The sequence below is a fragment of the Habropoda laboriosa genome, unplaced genomic scaffold (genome assembly GCF_001263275.1).
Source record: "Habropoda laboriosa isolate 0110345459 unplaced genomic scaffold, ASM126327v1 scaffold423, whole genome shotgun sequence".
NCBI lineage: Eukaryota > Metazoa > Arthropoda > Insecta > Hymenoptera > Apidae > Habropoda > Habropoda laboriosa.
In genome coordinates this window covers 268,142-288,332 of record NW_017100606.1, presented here as the reverse complement: position 1 = coordinate 288,332, position 20,191 = coordinate 268,142, and the positions used below count along the sequence as shown (strand labels likewise).

At 34.2% G+C, this 20,191-nt stretch overlaps 1 protein-coding gene across 1 annotated transcript in view; it reads left to right on the top strand.

The window, feature by feature from the left end:
* Window positions 1-20,191, top strand: part of LOC108576693 (protein crumbs) — a 55,973-nt gene that overhangs the window by 15,602 nt on the left and 20,180 nt on the right. Inside the window, 1 exon segment of the mRNA XM_017939738.1 lies at window positions 19,670-20,040. Within this exon segment, the coding sequence (XP_017795227.1) occupies window positions 19,670-20,040 (371 nt within the window).

Sequence of the window (20,191 nt, the reverse complement as noted above, 5' to 3'; positions counted from 1 at the left end):
ACATAAAGCTTAATAGTTCCTTACAGAAAATTCACTGCTCTTTTAATGTTTTATTCGAAAAAGTACGCATTCCATTTACACAATATGACGGCTTCACTAGATTTTTTAAGTCACTTCTATTTATTTGGTCAATATTTTTCTTAAATAAATAGTCAGTAAAAATGAATATTTTGGTCAGTATAAATAATTAGTTGTCAGTATTAAATCGCATTTTGTCAGTACAATTTTGTTTATTTGGTCGGCATTAATTTATTTTTTTTTTGTGAATAAAATTTAAGTTTTTGTTGAGGTTAAGACCATCTATTTAAAATACTGAAAAATTATTTTTACTAATATTTTCATGAAAATACTGACAATTTTTGTATTAATCAATGTAATACTGACAACTTACATTACTGATCGTTTACGTATAATACTGATCAAAATTTTTTAAAAATACCGACCCAGTAAATAGCAGCCTTTTTAAATTTGCAATGATTTTTGCGTAATAACGATAGCGCGAACTTGTTTAAATTGACAGTAACAATTCCTTTTATATCATATGAAAGCAGTTATCGAGACAAGTTCAACGACCTGCGCCAAATTTATTCTCAAACTTAATTTCGGGTCAATATTTGATGTGGCATAATCACAGTGACACATTGTTAGGAGCTTATATTTATGGCGGCACCTTACATGGGAATAGATATTTCGAAGTTCCATCGTGCGTACTCGTTGTATTACGAAATTCCAGACTGAATCATTTTTTCTAAGTCTTAATAATTTTGCAACGACTGTTTGGATTTGCTTTACATTCGATACGTGTTCTAATACTTATGAACGGGACTGTATATTCTGACGAATCGGAATGGCATTTCTTTCGGGCAGCAACTTTCCAACTCCGTGTAATATTATGTCATAATGGATAAAAATTTTCGGTAAACATTTCATGCTTTGTACACAAGTAAAAGTTGCCTTCATTAATGAGGATTATGATTTTAAACGAGTTACGTAAACGATGACATAACGTTTGTATATTCGCGAAAATGGTCCCGTAGAAAACGAGACTAACAAGGGACATCGGCCAATTAATGCACGCCGATTGTGATAAAACTTTGCATACGGCTGGAGAATTCAAAAACATTCAGCCGCTGATATTCATGTTACGGGTGTGAAATCACACCTTCAAAGTTAAGGGCTAAGAAACTGTTAATTGGAATAACTCGAGACCGAACTGAGATCGGGAAAAATGTTGAATACGAATCTTGTCTGGTTTTTTCACGAGAAAAGAATCGCAATTTCATAGAAGGAGCTACAGTAATCTGTAAACCTTCCCTTGCTTCGTAGCAATTTTCGAAAATTGGGAAAACGTGTATCTGTGAGATTCATTTTGTAATCTCTACTGACACATTTCTGTGAAAAAGAAGAAAATCTGTATTTAGCTATGGTGGCGTTATCTATGATCTTGCCCAAATTTCGTTCACATCAGGTCATTCCTCGCGAGAAATCAGACAAGATTCTCATTTAACATTTTTCTCTATCTCAATTTGTTTTCGAGTTATTCTAATTAACCGGAGGGCGATTTCACTCCTTAACCCTTTGGGTACCGAGTTTCAATTTTTTAAAATAAACTTGCACACTGAGTTTTTTTTTATTTCTGATTTTAGACGCAGAATAATATTTTATTTAATGAAATTTTTTATTCACAGTACAATACATATTTTTCTACAGTCTCAGTAAATAATTAAAAAATAATAATAACGGTGATATAATATGTATTAAGCCATTTTGCTTGGTATGATGTAACCGTATAAGGATGCAGTCACAGTCCTCAAATGGTCAAACCTAAATATCAGCAGTTAAAAAGAAATATATCCCGATATTTTCAGATTCACTAACTGCACGGAAATTTTTCATCAAAATCGGCGTGTATCAGTTGGGCGAAGTTTATTCAAAATATTTCAAGAATATTTAAAATTCGCATTTTAAAAGTCATTAGTATTGCTCAACGTGAAGTACATCCTTATGGCAGAGTGATAAACTCATTACTATCGTTACCTTCATCGGCGTCATCCTTCGAAGAATTTCGTGGCATAATTGCCAGTATACTACTGTGCAAAGATTGCGTATTTCCTGTACTGATCATTTTTCTTAATTAACTGCCAGCTTAACGTGAAATTTCGAAAGGTATATTTATTATATTATAAAAATATCTACTAATTCGTTTGCCATAAAAAGTCCACGATATTTGAATATTTATGCGGTATTATAAAGCTAGTGTGACAAATGAATAGCTTTTCTTTCATAGATAAAAATAAACTTCCAGTAACAAAGAGAATAAGTACTTGTATTTTAAATAGAGTTAATGAAAATTAATCAATGTGTATTAAGCTTTATATATATTTTTTGTATGTATTGAGTGTATTACACTCTATAATGTATGTAACACGTGTATTGCAATCTATTTATGAAAAATTAGTATCATTATTAGTATGCCTTTTTCACAACGAGTATAATTGAATTTTCTTCACAGCGCATTACCTTGGAAGTAACAGTTTTTACACGAATTTTTCTCCTATTACGCAACAGTGTCAGTAACATAATTTCATACTTTTCTAGATACATCAATTATCTGATATAACAGAAATCGAGGTTAATTTATCGCATGCATTTATGAATGACTTAATCGTTATCTGGCTGTTTTCGCAAAGAAAATTCATTAAGTCATTTAATGATCATGTACTGTATTTATAATGTTCTGTTTCGTATTTTCAATTTGCAGTCATTATGCGCATTAATTAAATTCTTTCATCGAAAGACGGAACGATGCCTCTGAAACTTGTTTCCTTCGCGGATGTACAAAATTCGAGGGGTTTGAAATGAAAAAAAAAAAAGAAAAAAGTGGATTAGAGCCGCATGTTTCATAAGCTGATTATAATCGCAAACTAATTTCTGAGGACGAAGTTTTCTCACATACAGTTGAGAAAGTTACCTTTGCCGGTGCAATTCGAGCACCGTGTAAAGATATTTCATAATTGCGCATCATTTCCATTCTAAGTATAGATAAAATCGTCAGAGAAAATTAATTGAATACTAACGGGCATGCTTTTGAAGAAAGTTCCCCGTAATTTCGAAATATTCATTAAACATAACGATTTGACAAACTAAATTAAAAAAAAAAAATGAAATTTTTATGCTCTCGCTTTCTACAATATATAAAATACATATTTAATAGTTTTCAATTTTTATTCTTTATTAGCAATCGTCAAGTATCATTTACTACAGTTCTCTAGGCATACTTTATTTAATAAAAGGCTCGGTGTTATCGATGATATCGATACGGTACGTACTAACTTTAAATTTCAATTTAGCATCCGATAATGTACAAAATTTCTTATGGAATATCCTTTATTCTTAGACATTCGCGTCGACTGATTTCATAGTTGACAGTATCTAGCAGCAAATGGACATTTCTTCCGGACAGATATTCGAAGTAGAGCGTAAATTATCGCAGTTTAGGATAATAGTAAAGAAATCCTCGTTATAAATCGTTAGAAAACGATAACGCAGAAAAGATATTAGGTTGGCGCAAATAAAATTTATGCAGAATAGTCGAGAAAAAGGAATTTACTGTAGTACACGTGTATCGAATAGTAAACGAATTCGTGATACAATTGTTATCTGACGTGGCGAATAATCGTTCAAACTTGAAAAAATCGCCTAAAAATGTTAGGACACCTGAACGTTGGTGTGCAAAATTCAAGATTCACGACTTTTCATTGGAAAATGTGCTAAAAGCCAGATAAGGCCTAGGATGGTAACGTTTTTAAAACAATTATCGAAAACAATCCACGGTAAAAAAATAGGAAATTTTGTCGCATCTTCCCCTACTCGCTACACCTTTCCCCAATAAACTACCACTTTTTCAAACACCTGAACAATTCTTTTTAACGAATAAACTATTCCGAAACGAAGACACTAAAAACAGCGTTCGAAGAATTCTTGAGTCGAAAGACTGATGATTTTTGTATATTCGGAGAAACGAAATTGCGATAACTAATCGTTGAGAAAAGTGTATAGAAATCGTGTGAAAATGATTTTGATTAAATACATTATCTTTTGAAGGAACGCAATCTATCTAAAGTTTCGTTCGAAGAAAACGACGTTTCATACGTACGAACCTAAATACAATACAACGTACTTACAATTATATTTAGCTAAAAATAAACATTGCATTATTAGAATTTTCGCACGCAGACGTTTTCATTTCTCAATAGACTATCCTCTCTTAAACGTCAATGCATATCTATCCGGCGTATTACTCATTGTCAGTCGATACGTGTCAATCAAGGCGTGTCCACTCGCGGTAGATGGTGTACGCAGGATAAAGTTCATCGTACGCAGTTTCGAGCACTTTTATGCAAGAGAATGCAATTGGAAATGCTGTTATCCGTCATTAAACCTGCAGAACCAAGCTGCGGTATTCCCTTCTCTTCCTTTCTCTACCGAGCCTCTCGGAAGCAAAACTGATCGACTCCACTTTCTGCAAATTTCTCAATTGGATGTATCTGATACTAGGTACATTATTTGCGAGGAGAGTTACAATATAATAATGATAATAATAATACAACAGTTCCATGACGATTTTCCGTTGAAGATTATTGTTGCGTTGATTTTTTCTGAAATCTCTATATTTTCGGCTTCTAACAACGAACTGCACAAAATTATGCATGATTTTCAAAAATATATAACAATTCGTTTGCGCGCATTTTAAATCTGGTATAGAATTTGTTTATTCGAAATAATTTATTCAATATTGAAAATAAACATTAAATATCGATCGATGCAAAGTTTATTCGATAATTGGATATATTACTGCAATTAATTTGTTATTGAAAATAAATATTGATAATTTAAATTGAATATATCACTTGCAGCTAAAGTTTCAGAAACAGTGTTCATAATGTAATCAACTATCTCGACTTGTTATATCATGTCATTATGTAATTATATCATTTTGTCATTCTATTAATCGTGCAACTACGAAAGGCTTATTGTATGCTATCGGAAGCATACCTCTAAACTCTAAACACACCTAAATATCTTTATTAGCTTTGAGTATAAAGGCAGACGTTACATCGAAAAGTTGAAGTATTTTAACCTCGTTTCTAAAATATTTCAAAGGTATTTTTCAAACGACACCGTATATTTATGATTTCATGGCGTTATGGTCAGTGTCGACCAAGTTCAATGATATATCTCTGGTGAGCGGGCAAAAGAGCATAAGTCAGATTTTGGTCAAACAGGATGAGCACGCTAATACATTCTACATTGCTGTCCTTTGCTCATGGTTCTAACAGTACAAGTCAGTTTCACTTCTTTCACGCTCTTTTCCCTGAGATTCTAATAGCATATGCCAAAAATACAATTGTAGTAAGTATAATAGAGTATATTATAAGTGCTTCTTTGCAAGATTAATAATTCTGACTTATACTCTTTCGCACAATCTTGCATTCGCAAGTTTAGGATCTACCGGGAAATCGAATGTTTGTAATGTATTTTAACGGCTTACTTGCGAATACCGTGACACGCATAGCAAATGATTTTGGCTTGGAACACGGTTCAGCCTATGAAGAGTTAATCCTCTCTTCTTTGTCCTCTCCTGTACCGACATCTCGTCCTTTCCTTTATGTCTAGTTCCTACTCTACCACCACCGACAATTTCTCTCTCCTCGCCAATGGGCTCGCTTTTACCTGGACTTCATCTGGTTGCACGGCTCGGGAACACTGGTGGTCCTGTGAGAACCACTGTTGAATTGAATGAGACACCCATTCAACGATCCGCAGAGCCGATCACGTCGACCGGTATGTCAGCGTAATTCGATAGGAATGCATTTTCATACGACGAAACAGGCGTAACCCGGAAAGTCGAATTAACGTTGTGCGTTCTGTTCCTTTTCCTTGAAAATTAGTGACTGTGGTCAATGCCGGTTATCGTTGCGCAAGGCCGGTCACCTCCAAGCGTCGTTGGATTATGGTCTTACGTAAACTTGCGTACAACGACAGATGCATCAAACAGCTTTGGCTTTCAAATGGAGAGCGTTGATCATTTCCTACCTATGGCTATCGATGTAGTACAACAGTGGTTCTTAACCGGTGTTCCGCGAAATTATGAAAATGCTGCGTACCGGCTGGGACAGTACGCTTCAGCGAGCTTTAGCGTAAATGCGCAGCGCGTAGTTTACAGCGCAGAACAAGGTGCAACTTGCATTAGTTTGTTAGTTTTGTGACCTTCCTGATTTTGGTGTCCCGCAAATTTTCATTGTAATCAAAAATGTTCCGTGACTTCGAAGAGGTTCAGAACCACTGTAGTACAGTGTGGGACATAGAAACCTGCTAGGAAATAGGGTTTCAAGTTTTTAATTTTTTATTAAATTCTTTATGTCAATGTTTTATTTTTTAAGGACTGCCAGTTAGATGTGCCCCGCCACATTCCTCGGGCATTGTTCTGGTCTACTCCTAAGGCTTCCTGTTACCCTCTCGATCATTTCGTTAGGAATCGCTGCAATTTCATCTTCTAGTCGTTGTTTCAATCCTTGAATATTGGCGGGTCGGGAAGTATACACTTTGCATTCTGCCGAATCCACGACTTTACAGAGTTACGGCAAGGAGTAGAACCATCGCGCGGAATTTAAAAATGCATGCAAAATAATCGCTACCGATTCACTATTTTTGAAAAACATTTCTACTACGAATGCACGATATTGTCCGGTCCATCGTTTCATGATTTTTGAAATGGCATGAACTAAGCTGTTCCCTCTCTTAAACTCCTTAGCGTCAGTTGAAACAGTTGACTGTTTTCGACAGTAAAAAATCGTCAGATTCCTATGCCCTACCCTGTATATCTTTGCATGTTTTCGAATAATATTTCAAACATCGTCGTCATTGTGTATTTCAATGCGAGACGCATACACTACCGGCCAAAAGTTCGGGATCACCTGCTTATCTACAACAATATTGAATCTGCTGCTGATTCTTTGTAGATTTCGAATCGACGGATAGCAATTTACCTCATTTCGCTTGATTCCTTAACCGTTTGAGTGCCAAGGAGCGCGGTCGCGCTCCTCATATTCGACATCGAAAAGTGTCACCGCATCGGGCCACGAAGTGTAAATTTTATTCTATTTTTTTATAAAAAAAATTGCACATAAATCCTGCACATAATCAATTTTGCCTTTGTTTCGTGTTATTTCCAAATAGTCGTATCCAGGAAAATGTCTAAAACAAAATTTTTGTAATTTTTCGACATCAATTGAATTGGGAAACAACAAAGACCCGTGGCATTCAAACGGTTAAATTCTTAAAGTTGCTAACTTCTTTCTGGAAATTTTTGTGTACCTGACCTGCGGTGCACGGTAATTCCAAACTTCTAGCCGGTAGTGTATATGGCGAGCTAGAGATATCATTTAAGGCCATAGAGATAATTGAACGATGATAATACGGGAAAAGAGAAAATACACGGAAATGAGATCAAACACGAAAATTCGTTGAAGAAAAATGGTACCTGCATTCTGACTGGATGCATCAGCAACTTCACTGTGAAAGAATAACACCTATACGTCTTAATTTCAGAGCCTTTGTTTCTACGTACCATTTCAATTCTAGCATTTGCGAATTAATTTTAGCTCGTGGTTAAGAAACGTTATGTGTATATTGGAACACGTAATTAAATTGGTTAAGGGTAATCTTCAGTTTCTGATGAATCGAAAGTTCATAGTTCACCGAATCGAGTACGGGACAATGATTGCATGAGACAGAAACTGCACATATCAAACAGTGGGCGTAAGTAAACGTGAATGTACACCGAGATATCCGTGCTCAATGGACGTAGATAAATGAAAATAAATGGAGCCGATTATCGGCTTTTTGGAAGATATAAATAATAAAAGAAATATGTAGTTTAATCGGTTACAAACGATTTGGATGATACGTTAGAAAATTGACACGTTATAATTGTTAAAATTAATATGTAACATTAAAATCTTTCCTCTCTATCTTTCATTCTATACAAGAGCTCACAATTTTGTCAATTTTCTTAATTTTTAAAGATCTTGTTGCAGTAATATTTCACGCATGTACAAACAGAAATGATTTCCATTTATTGACCTTCTGTTTCAGAACTTCCTCTTAGAAATTCAATTTAAAATGTCAACGAGATTTATATAACAATTAATATTGAAATTGTGCATAAATGAAATTATTTTTTATATTCGGTGGTTACAATTTTTGTGAAAGGAGCCTTTGATTTGCGTCAATAAAAATTACCAAGATCACACCAAACAAGATTAAGTCAAGCTCAGTTTAATTGAAACCAAACAAGTGATCGTAAAATAATTTTCCTTCTGGATACTTCACCTACAATTTATCAGAATGGGGAAAAATTGTTTTAACAAAACTGAAGTAAAAATGTCACATTTCAATAATATTATAAAAAACTCAATTTGTTAAATGGTATCTTTGAATCGAACTGTTTCCTTTCACAAAGCCAAAATATTCGATACATGTGCATGTAACATAATTTTCATAAATTTTTGTGCAGTGAATACACAATTTTTCTATTGTTCTGTTTAACAAGAGACAATTGATAAGTTCCCCCCTTTTTTTTACATTCCTTCTAACTGTTTCACTGTCTTGTGTCTGCCAACAGGTTTTTATAGCAAAAGACGCACATGCGTTTAATTGTTCTTATTTTGGCGAAGTAATACCTAATTCTGTAGCTAAAAGTTCTTTAAATCGTGTGATTTCTGGCTAACTGATACACAATATGTGCATTTACAACCGGAATGCCCGCAATTAGATGGATTGCCAGCTTGCGATACCATTTAATGGTTTCCCGTAATGACGTAGTGTAGGACACCATTTGAATTTGGGCTCCACGGGAAACATACTCGCATTATGTTGGGCAGACGACGTATTAAGAAAATATTGAAAACGATATAACATTCTTTCTGAATTTTGGTTACAGGTTGTTTAAAAGTTCATTTGCTATCTATTGTACAAATTCACTTTTGTTCCAATCACAGTTAAATAAACTCTTATATCGTGACACAGATAATTGCTTACGGATTAGTGATTACAATCTCATCGTAGCATTATGTGAATTTTAGTCAGAATTGCTCACTTATGCAAGAAGGTGAACAAAAACTTTGCCCACCTGGACTGTTTCCGTTGTTTATAATAATATGGAAAAATGTTATACAGGGTGTCCCGTAACTCCTCGAACACCCGGAAATGGGGGGTTACTGGGGTGACTCTGAACAACTTTTTCCTTTACCAAAATGTTGTTTGAAGCTTCGTTTCTGAATTATTAACGAAAAACATTGGCCAATCAGAGCGCGCGTAGAGCCCGCGCCCAGGCACGGGAGCGCTGACTCTCATCCGCGCGCGATCGTGAACAAATGCGTACGCGTGACTTCTCGGTTATCGATCGCTGTCAACAAATTTTCACTTTGCACCGCTATTTTTATAAGGCTTAGAGAAATGGTTTTTTGCCATCATTCCGACGTTTGTATAAATTTTTGAAAAAATTGCAATTAGTCGGAATCGCGCGCGAATGAGCCTCTGTTCTCCATCCCTGAGCGCGGGCTCTACGCGCGCTCCGATTGGCCAGTGTTTTTCGTTAATAATTCAAAAATGAAGCTTCAAACAACATTTTGGTAAAGGAAACAGTTGTTCAGAGACACCCCAGCAACCCGCCATTTCCGAGTGTTACAGGAGTTACAGGACACCCTGTATACAAAACTTGCATGATACGAAGCGGGACGTAATGTGACGTGAATACTTTCTCCATAAGCGGAGGCGTAGAAGAGATTACTGAGAAATGTAGGTTAAGGTGTATGGATAAAAATCTGACGGAAAAAATCTATTCTCTGAAGAATACACAAACAAATCTTACGATGGGTGAGCCGGCTCCGCGTTTCGTCCGACGGTTGAAGAAAGAGGTTAAATAATGGTGTTTGTAATCGATGCTACATACTATGTGCATTTTTAAGGAACGAGCTCAGAATTTTACTAGAAATTTTACAGCTAAATACTTGTTGATTATGTCAGTAGTTTTCATTAAGCATATATAAAGGTTCGTCGTCCTCAAAGGACCAATTTTATGGTTGTAACGTGTAACGAGTCGTCGATGTAAGGACATTTTTCGGTTGAACGGCACAGAAATTGAATGGCTCCATTGAGACTGTAACTAGTCAGAACTCGATACTAGAGTTTTTCTGCATCTATTGCAAAAGACAGAACGTGAGTCAGCGAAGACTGTAACTCGTTTCTACCACACGCAACGTTCTCTATCAGCGTTCGATATAGGAGAAATTTAGAAAATGTCTGAAATGCTTGTTTGTAAGAGCAACTAATGATACTGCTCGTTGGAGAACACATTTAGCGTATAGGTACTCTTTCCTATTAAGGGGATATTCAGTTTAGACGGCCGATTTTTTAGTCGACTTCATGATTGTTTTTCTAGCTGGCAAAAAGAATTATTATATTCGTGTTTTGTATATAACTTTATTCATCTTTTGGTTATTTAAAATCATTATTAGGGACTTCAAATGTTTACAACATTCAGAGTTATGAGCCGTGGGCATGCGAGCATCCTTGCTGACTTGTCCCAAAGCTAGCGGCTCGCCTATTGGCCGGAAACTATTAAACCAACGGTGTTTTTAATCTTTACGAGTGTCGCTATCACGATAACAAGTTTGAAAAATTTTCCCAAAAAATGGCAGTCGGTTAAAATGAAAAATACGTTTCTTCCTGCAGTTTTCGTAACTTTTATGTGCCAAAGAAATCAAAGTTTTGAAGATACTGACCTGATTTTGGTAGGGATGATAACGACAGACGTTCGGGGTATGCGATCGATCGAATTACGAAGCGCGAGGAAAACGTGAAAGAATAGGAAATTACGGACGAAGCTAACTGTTCTTTTTTTTTTTACTTAAACATACGCGTCTAATGTAAATACATACGGTGGATCGCGTATGCGCTGCGATAAAGCATGTTTGGTAGAATCCTCACGAGTCTGTTCGTGCGTCTGAATAAAATTAACACCCACGTTATGCAACGACAACGGAAACAGTTCATGATTGATTCGTATATAAATCAATCGCCTTCGTCATTAAATCAGTATTCCAGCTACATATTAAAAATATGATTCTATATAGTAATCGTGACTTCAAGCACATTATAAAGTGCAAGATAAACTTCCAGTGACTTCAAGTTGACGAAATTAAATATATAATATAGAAAAGAAAAGAAAAAATTGCTATTAATCCTGGGGATTTTCCTTATGTACGAGGGTGGGTCAAAATTTAAGAGAGAGAGAGAGAGGTAGGGTTAGCCTGCACACAATATTTTATTGTATGACTTTTTTTTTTCAGTATAAATACCAAGTTTCAAACTCGATCGGATAGGTAATCATAAAAGCCATTTTTTTTTTAAGAGAAGAAAGTAAAGCTTTATAAAAAAATAAAAGTCTAATAAGTATATTGAACAAACCGATAGATTAAACTGGAATTACCGTTACCTTCTTACTCGAAAAGATGTTTTGAAAAATAGCAAAATATTAAGTTGTACAACATTAGCAATATTTATCTTAAGCAATTGAAACTGCGTTGAACGCACTAATTATGGCGGCGGAATAATTTATTGTTGCACGTTGTATCGCGAATATTTCATTTCACTGTAGGTTATTCCTTCATCTGGTCTTCTTGTATCAGCTACCATCATTGTATCCACTATCTTACAAATATTAGTATACAATATCTCCAGCAAAAAGCTTCCTGTGAAGCAACGAAGAACGTTGTACGCGTGGTGGGTGAAGGTTAGGTTAGGTTAGGCTCGTAAAGCCGTGAGTCATACAATTGAAATCATAAATGAATATCGAAGTATTCCTTCACTCAGTTACCGTAATCGAAATTCATTCTTTTATGTAATTGCTCATTACGTACTGCATAATTTTTTATAGCTTTCCATATTCGTTAACGCTTCCAGAAGCTGATGATTTTATATGATTCTATAACTGTAAGATTGATATATAGTTCTGCCATTAAAAAACAAGAGTAAAAATTATGAAATTTGCTTCTGAATATTGTTTCTGTAATTCTCAGTTATTTGAATTTTTAATAATTTTACGCGTTTCTATACCAAATTTGTAAATACAGAATACATTAGAATATAAAATTTTTATAAATTCATTGGATAGGGTTTTTGAAAAATTCTCACATGGAATTGACAGACAGAAAATATATTTCTCATTGGTATAGTAGTTTTGGAAGCAGTTGTCTTACATTAGGAAAATCTCCAGGATTTATAGCAATTTTTTTTTTCATCTCCATATTATACATTTAATTTGGCCAACCTGAGGTGAGTGCATTGTTAGACAATTTCTAGTAGCAGAAAAATGAAGTTTTGCAATCTGTTACTCTGAAAATGGTCAAAAATGCAATACTATATTGTAGGTGTGTGCAAAAATATCAGATCCTTTGAAACTATCTAAATTTCGTACCACCATAGTTGGAGAAGATAATTAGGTGGCCTGTTTTACGTGTTCTACCATGTATAAGTAAATATGCACGAAACACAGTATGATTTGTATTGTTATTTTCACTTGTTATAATTCTAATTACAATAAATTGCCACAGTTCTTTCAACGTTATCTACTGTAAATTGATAACGTTTATCATTATCTAATATTAACTTATACGTCGAAAAAAAATCGTTCTACTCGCAAAACGTAATTGGGGCATATTTCAATTTGTGTCAGTAACGTGCCTCGAGCTCTGTTGACCTTTCAAAATGTCAGCAATCTTTGGTATCTCATTAAAATTTGGATTTCTCTTTGGGACTGCCATAAGTTACGGATGCCATTGTGTATACTTTCGAAAACGTATTTTCCAAGATGAATATACTGTTACACGTACACGAAATATGCATTATATTCGTGCACATGTCGTTTAAACGAAACATGCAAAACATATGCAAAATAAAAAATACAGTTTCAGTATGTATGAATGACGCAATGGTCTTCTATCAAAGTCCCACATCTTTATCTCTCTTCTGTAAAAATATGCATTTGCATAAATACCCGCAGTCTAATTATTACACATATTTCTTAAAAATATAAGAATACTAAATTATGAACAGTGAATGAAATGTAATGTCACCGCATTGTTAATTACATTCGGAGTGCAACAGTTTACAACAGATACAAATCTTTAAAAAGTTTCAAAGATGCAGTGTAATTCTTATACGTATCTTTTAACCCCTTAACATATGACAACGTGTCAGACTCGTGGCAGAGATTCTGGCGAAGATGCGAGAAAAGTAGTTGTATCAGCAAGAAAAATTAATTGTAATCCTAATTTTCGTTTGAATCTATAAAACTCAGGATTGCTAGATGTAATTAATCTGTGACAGATTAGTTTTTGTTACCTGATACAGTATTAAAACAGAAAATGGCTGACGCTTAGATGCATAGTCAGAAAAGAAATCATAGGTTAAGGGGTTAATACGTGATAAGGATAGCAAGACTTTCTTTCTTTATATTTAAAATGTTAATAAATTCAATAATTGATGGCATAGAAGAAAACTTCGTAAAAATCATCGAAATTCTCGAATGTTTTTTTTCTTTTTTTCTTTTTTTTGTAAATAGTAATTTTTGTTATTTCGATTATTCAATTCAAAACCTGACCAGAGTCAATTAATTTTAAATATATGACAAACATTCGGTATCTTTTCCAAGAAATCTTTCTTCGGTTTTCTGCGCAAAGGAGAGACTTCAATGCCAGCATAGTGACGAAACGGAACGTCATTCTATCGATTCATCGTTGAGCTTGAGTCTACAAAACCAGCGGCACGTCGCCATATTTGTCGCTGCGTCTCGACGGTCTAAAATGAAAGGGATAATTTCCATTTGATTCTTCTGTTGTCCCACCATGATGAGCTTTTCTTTAAAACTTTCTTTTTGAAATTATCAAAGTTCATATAATTATGGAAAATGTAGACGTTCGTAATTATAGAGTTTTATCATTCGTTATTATCGAGTTTTCTGGAAAAGGGGCACATAGGACAAAATAGTGAATTAAGTAAATTGCATTGGAAGTTTTAGTTTAACCTACAGATCAACTGTGTACGATTCAACAAAAAATGCTGCTCTGACATTTATCGATGGAGTATTGAAAACGAAATTTGGAGGGAAAATTTCTAAACATATTGCGGTTCATTAGAGAGGATTTACCCAAAAAAAGGACCCATATCTATTCCAGAAAGCTCCTCAGTAAATATTGAAATATGTGATAATACATAACGTCTTGAAATCGATTATACTCGCTATCACTTTTTATGCACTGTTTATCCTATTACGTTTTACACACACGCACAAAATTCAACTGTCTTTTATTGTTCATATTTGTTATGCCGGCCACGTATACGCGTGAGTTCCTGCCATGCGTTCATTCTCGAACGTGTCGCGTGCGCTCATGCGAGAGGATTGTGGAAAAACCCTTGGAACCAGCACGATATGAATCTTAATTAAGGATACCTTGTAGCTGCTTCCTTAGGCTTAAGCACGAATAATTTACTTACTATTTAACTGTTGCTTATCTTTTTGGCATTTTCCTTTTTGTTCATAGCTAAGGAAAAAGTCCGATTTATTATCCTTAGACGATCGTCTTCAGAACGTCGCGGTATTGTGCGACACGTCATGAACGAATCTTTATCTTCCTACGCGACAGTCTTTCGAAAGGAAACGAAATGAAAATTCAAAAAAAACTTTTAACTTGCGATTCATTAAGTGTACAATGTATATGAATTGTATCATTTTTCTTTTTCAAGTTTGTTTGTAAATTCATGCAATATGCTTCCATTAGCATAGAAAGATATGACGTACACTGCCGTTCATAATTATTAAGACACCGTTTATATTCGTGCAGAAAGTATGTATATGATTTAAATTACATTTCTTCGCCGGAGTTAGTGTCATCTTAACACTAAACGTACCACACACGGTCGAATGACCGGTTTTAAAATAAAAATGCAAATATCTAATTTCTTTTATTATTACCTAAAGACCATTTTCTGCGTTCTTTTTTATATTCAAGTAACAATCACCTATATTCCTTTCGGAAAAATATGATTATTTCATAACCGGTCATTTGACCGCCTACGGTAAGAATAGGTATGTATACATAAAGTGTCGGTACGATTAGTGTTAAACTCATTAGTAGATCAACCGAGTTCATTACGGAGTTTTTAACATTGAATATGGAGTTGATTTGAAACTTTTCCGCTTTTAATATTTCCGAATACTACTGAATAGAACTGTCTACTTTTAGCATACCACGGTTGCAAGGAAAATACAAGTTCTGATACGCTTATCCAGAGAATGTCAGTTTACAAAAATTAGAGAACGAAACGCAACGAATGAAAGTAAAATTTAATTATAGCCTTCCTTTTAGAACTTATGAATGGAGTACGAAGTATCTATTTAGGTGACGATGTATGAGTAAAAATATGTACATATATGTACTCCTTATGCTACGAGATTCTAAACTGAATAACTTCGTTTTAGATCTTAATAATATTGTAACGACTGTTTAGATTTAGTTCAAGTTCAGTAAGTTTCCTAATACTCGTGAACAAGAGCCTTGAAATATCAAGAAATATTATTTATAAAATAAGTGATAAATTTCTTTGCATTATTAGAAATAGTGATAATGATTAAACTGGTGAATTAAGTTTGAAAATAAGCAGTGTTACTAATTATAGTCCGTGCTTGCAAAATGCTTACCATATTACACGATAAGCTAAATATGCAATAGTGTTGTGTGATAAAACAGTTTCGTTTACTATTTTTGTAACGAGAAAATGTAAATTAGGAAGTGAGTATAAAGGACCCGATGTCGCGTGAATGTGTTACACAATGTTTTATTAAAATGCAGAGGAAAAAAGGTGCTTTTGTAATGGAAAATATTTCTGTCGTTGCACTTATACGAGAAGCGACGTTAAAACCGACTTTACATACAAATTGGTTTTTCAATCGACTGTTAATACTTTAGAAAATTGTTTCAAACACAGAGAAACTGCTTCATGGTCTTTCTCATTAGAGCCGTTGCTGCTATTCCTTATAAATCATTTATGATCATCTTGCAAGCATGAACATATTCCATTTTCTTTCCCATAAATTCTCCCACTGTTTATTATTATTTCAGCACTCATGAGCGTTGTCCTTTCCATGAACAATATAGCGTACAGTTTCTCTTATTTTCATTCTTAGCCACCCGAAAAACCTTCATTTTTTTCTATCTACCCGATACACTTGAGGAGCAAATATGTATATTGAATTATTTCAACAGGTAGGAAAACAAGGCCAGAGACGTGGTATTGATTTTATTAATAGGGTAAATTTGGGGCAGTATAACAACGTGAATACTAAAGACATTACTTAGTATTATTTATTGCATCGAAATGAAATTAATATACTTAAAATTTTAGGCTAATTCAAAGAAGGTGGCCAATATTTTTTTAAGACAATATTTACAGAAAATTGGGTGAAACAGAATATTTTAATTGAAAATTTTATTACAATTAAATCTCTACGGTTGGTGCATCTCACCTGGATTTACCAATGACAAATGTATATCAGTTCTAAAGTACAATTCATTTACATCGTACGTACAAACAACACAAATTGAGGATAATTCCTAACGATCTTTCCTCGTTAATATTAAATAATTTGACTGCATAGTGCAAGTTACATTCAATTAACTTTCAACCGTAGCTAAACCTTTTGTATCGCAATGTAGCTTAAAGTGTCATTTCACGTTTAAACAATTTCTATGACAGTTCTCTTTTTCTCAGCTATTCCCTCAAATACTTTTATAAGTCACAGTTCGTGTTACCCTCGTTCGATAAAAGTCTCCAATTAAAATGAAAACAAGACAGACGTTTATTCTTATGAAAAATTGATTTTTATTCAAATCTTTCGACATTTCAACCCTTTGCGATCATATTTCTGTTTTCAGACACCAAAGCACTTATATCACGCGATGGAGAAATATAAAATATAATTTTTACATAAAATGAAACCAGATATTATTGCGTTAAACGTATGTAAAGTTAAAAAAATAATAATAAATTTTGCATTCATAATCTTGTATTATATCATTAGTGTTCGTTCGATAAAAATTAACTCTGACCAGCTCAACATCCAGTGTCTAAAATTAATTATTACTTTCTTCCATATTTAGATTCTAATTAACAACTAATAAGAATTTACCCAAATGAAAGAACAAGCCTTTGGACATTTGTCGTTTAACTAACGTCTGCTGCATGATAAAAATATTCTCTAATATTCAATGTTTAGAGTTGCACAGAGGTGTGTAAGATTTATTTACAAACGTAGTATGGAGAAATATATACCGGTATGAATGAATTAAATCTCGCAATTTCGACGGATTTTCATTAGCGCATAACCGTAATGGCCACCTTAAACGACAGTCTCTCCTGACCGTACAACCTTACGAGGGCGTGCAGATGCATCTCATGCATTATTTATTGGCCACCATCGATCCTGCCGTGGGTGCAGTGGACTTCGTCAACGAACTTAAAAGTCTCGTACTTTGTTGTTTATACTTCTGAGGTATTCAATAAGGGATGCCAGAATTTACTTTACTAACAGCTAAGTAGAAGATTGCATGTATAAATAAAACGGAATTTATATGAAAGCGTACAATAAATACAACAATTTTTGTGGCTGTATCTGCGAAAACTCGTGAAACGTAGAATAAAAATATAAGGGAATTGCAATTGCATGATTTACGATTAGTATTAGAAACTGAACGTTTTAGTGAACACGGACACAAAATATTTCAACGTATGTGCCGAAAGTTTGGAACCACCTCCCACTTTTCATCAATATTAAATCTGCTGCTAATTTTTTATAGATTTCAAGTTTATCTCAATTCTACATTTATCAATTTATCTCGTATCAATTGATTCGGACGATAAAACATTCTCAAAATCGCTGAATTTCTTCTGGAAATTTTTGTGTAAATTGCAATGCTCGGTGATTCCCAACTTTTCGCCGGTAGTGTATGTACACTCTCTGTGATACATACTAGGGCACTTATTAAATGTGAAGCATACCGAAATCTACTGAATTCTGCTGAAAAGTCTACTGATCTCTGTTGAAATCTGGTGAAATCTACCAAAATCTGGTGAATTCTATTAAAATCTACTGCACTCTACTGATATCTATTAAAATCTTTTGAAGCTTACGGAAATCTACTAAAATCAATTGAAGTCTACCGAATTCTACTAAAATTTACTAAGATCTACTGAAAACTGCTAAAATCTACTTGCTGCAAGTGAGGCAAACCTCTTTGTCGTCACATGTTTAATGTAAAATTACATAGCTCATAAAAGTTATTACAAAATTATTAAGATCCTAAAAAACAATGATTCGTTCTAGAATCTTGGAGTAGAACGAGTACATACACTACCGGCCGAAAGTTTGGAATCACCTGCCAATTTATATTAATATTGAATCTGCTACTAATTCTTTATTGATTTGAAATTCATATTGTGGAGATCAACAGCACTTTACCTCATTTCGATTGATTTCAATGATAAAAAATTCGTTGGAAAATTTATTACAAATGCTAATTTGGGGAAATTTTTGTGCAACTTGCAATGCACAGTTATTCCAAACATTTGGTCGGTAGTGTATGTATCTTTTCACTAATATAGGAAATGTAATTTAAATTATATAATACTTTCTGCACGAATATAATGGGTATCCTAATACTTATGAACAGCAGTGTATATCGATTGGAATCCAACACGCTCGTACATTACCTCGCTGAACTTCCAGGCTACTATTGATAACTGAAATTAGGACAGACGTGTATTATAGTATCGTCTATTACAACGTCTTGCATTTCCTACTTTCAATCAATGTCCATGATTGTTCAAGCATTCGATCATAAAGATTAAAATCTCTATAAATAATTAGCTGCCTAAATTATATTACTTCGAATTTCCTTTACATTTCCTTCAAATTTATTTACAAGCTATTATAAAATATTGTTTTGCATAGTCGATAACAATTTAAGTTAATGCTACATCAAAAAAAGAATGTATGATCTGTGAAAATTTTGTTTTTCGTGTAATTTCGTGTATTCTTAATTTCAATGAAATTTTTTCTCTATTTACTTTCGCCATTCACACAACTCCAGAATGTACGTATCGTTCACAGGCCAAAATGGTTGACTCCACCATTGGATTTTCTTTGAAATTTTAGGTCCAAAGCACTTGATCGATACTTATCATTCTGTATTAAAAATAAACTTCCTCGATAATCAGATAGGCTTAACACTACTAAATGAAATAAATTTCTACGGCCGTTGAATGATGAACAATTCACCTCAGAAGCCAATGGTGATCAACTCCATACTCGAAAGTAAATCGTTATAACAATGTAATTCAAACGCTTGTAAGAATTTAGATAAGTAATTTTTTTAATGCAATTTTCTCTACTTTTCGTTTCGTCGAGTTAACCGAACGGCTCACATAACAGCAATTTCCATACGCGAGAAATAGCGCAAAAGTTAATTTCTTTCAATTTTTGTTTCAGTACTCACTAGCTTGTTAGTAGTCACTGACGAAGCGCCGCAAGATACCAGGCACAAAAACTACAATGAACATCCGCGGGAAGCATATTTCAACGGATCGGCGTTCCTGAAACTGAGCTCGTTCGTGTCGGTACATAGGCACAGTGGGTTGAGTTTTCGAACCTGCGAAGGTGGCCGCCTGTTCATACAAAAATACAACGAGGATTCGATTAGTCTTGAAGTGACCCCAGACGGACTCTTGTTCGTTGCCATTGTTGACCAGCAACGTTATAAAGCGAGACTGAACGCTAGGCTATTAAATAATGCCTGGCACAATGTCAATCTATTTTTTAGACTCGGAAACCTCACTTTAAATGCAGCAGGTCATACACAGGTAATCGAAACACTTTCGGTATTAAAAAAAAAATCCTTACTACTGGACTCCGTTCTGGTTCGCTCTATTCCTTTCAATTTTAATGCGTGAAGCATATTCGTTAATATCAAAACTTGGTTTAATATAAATATGTTAATATACAGGGTGAGTC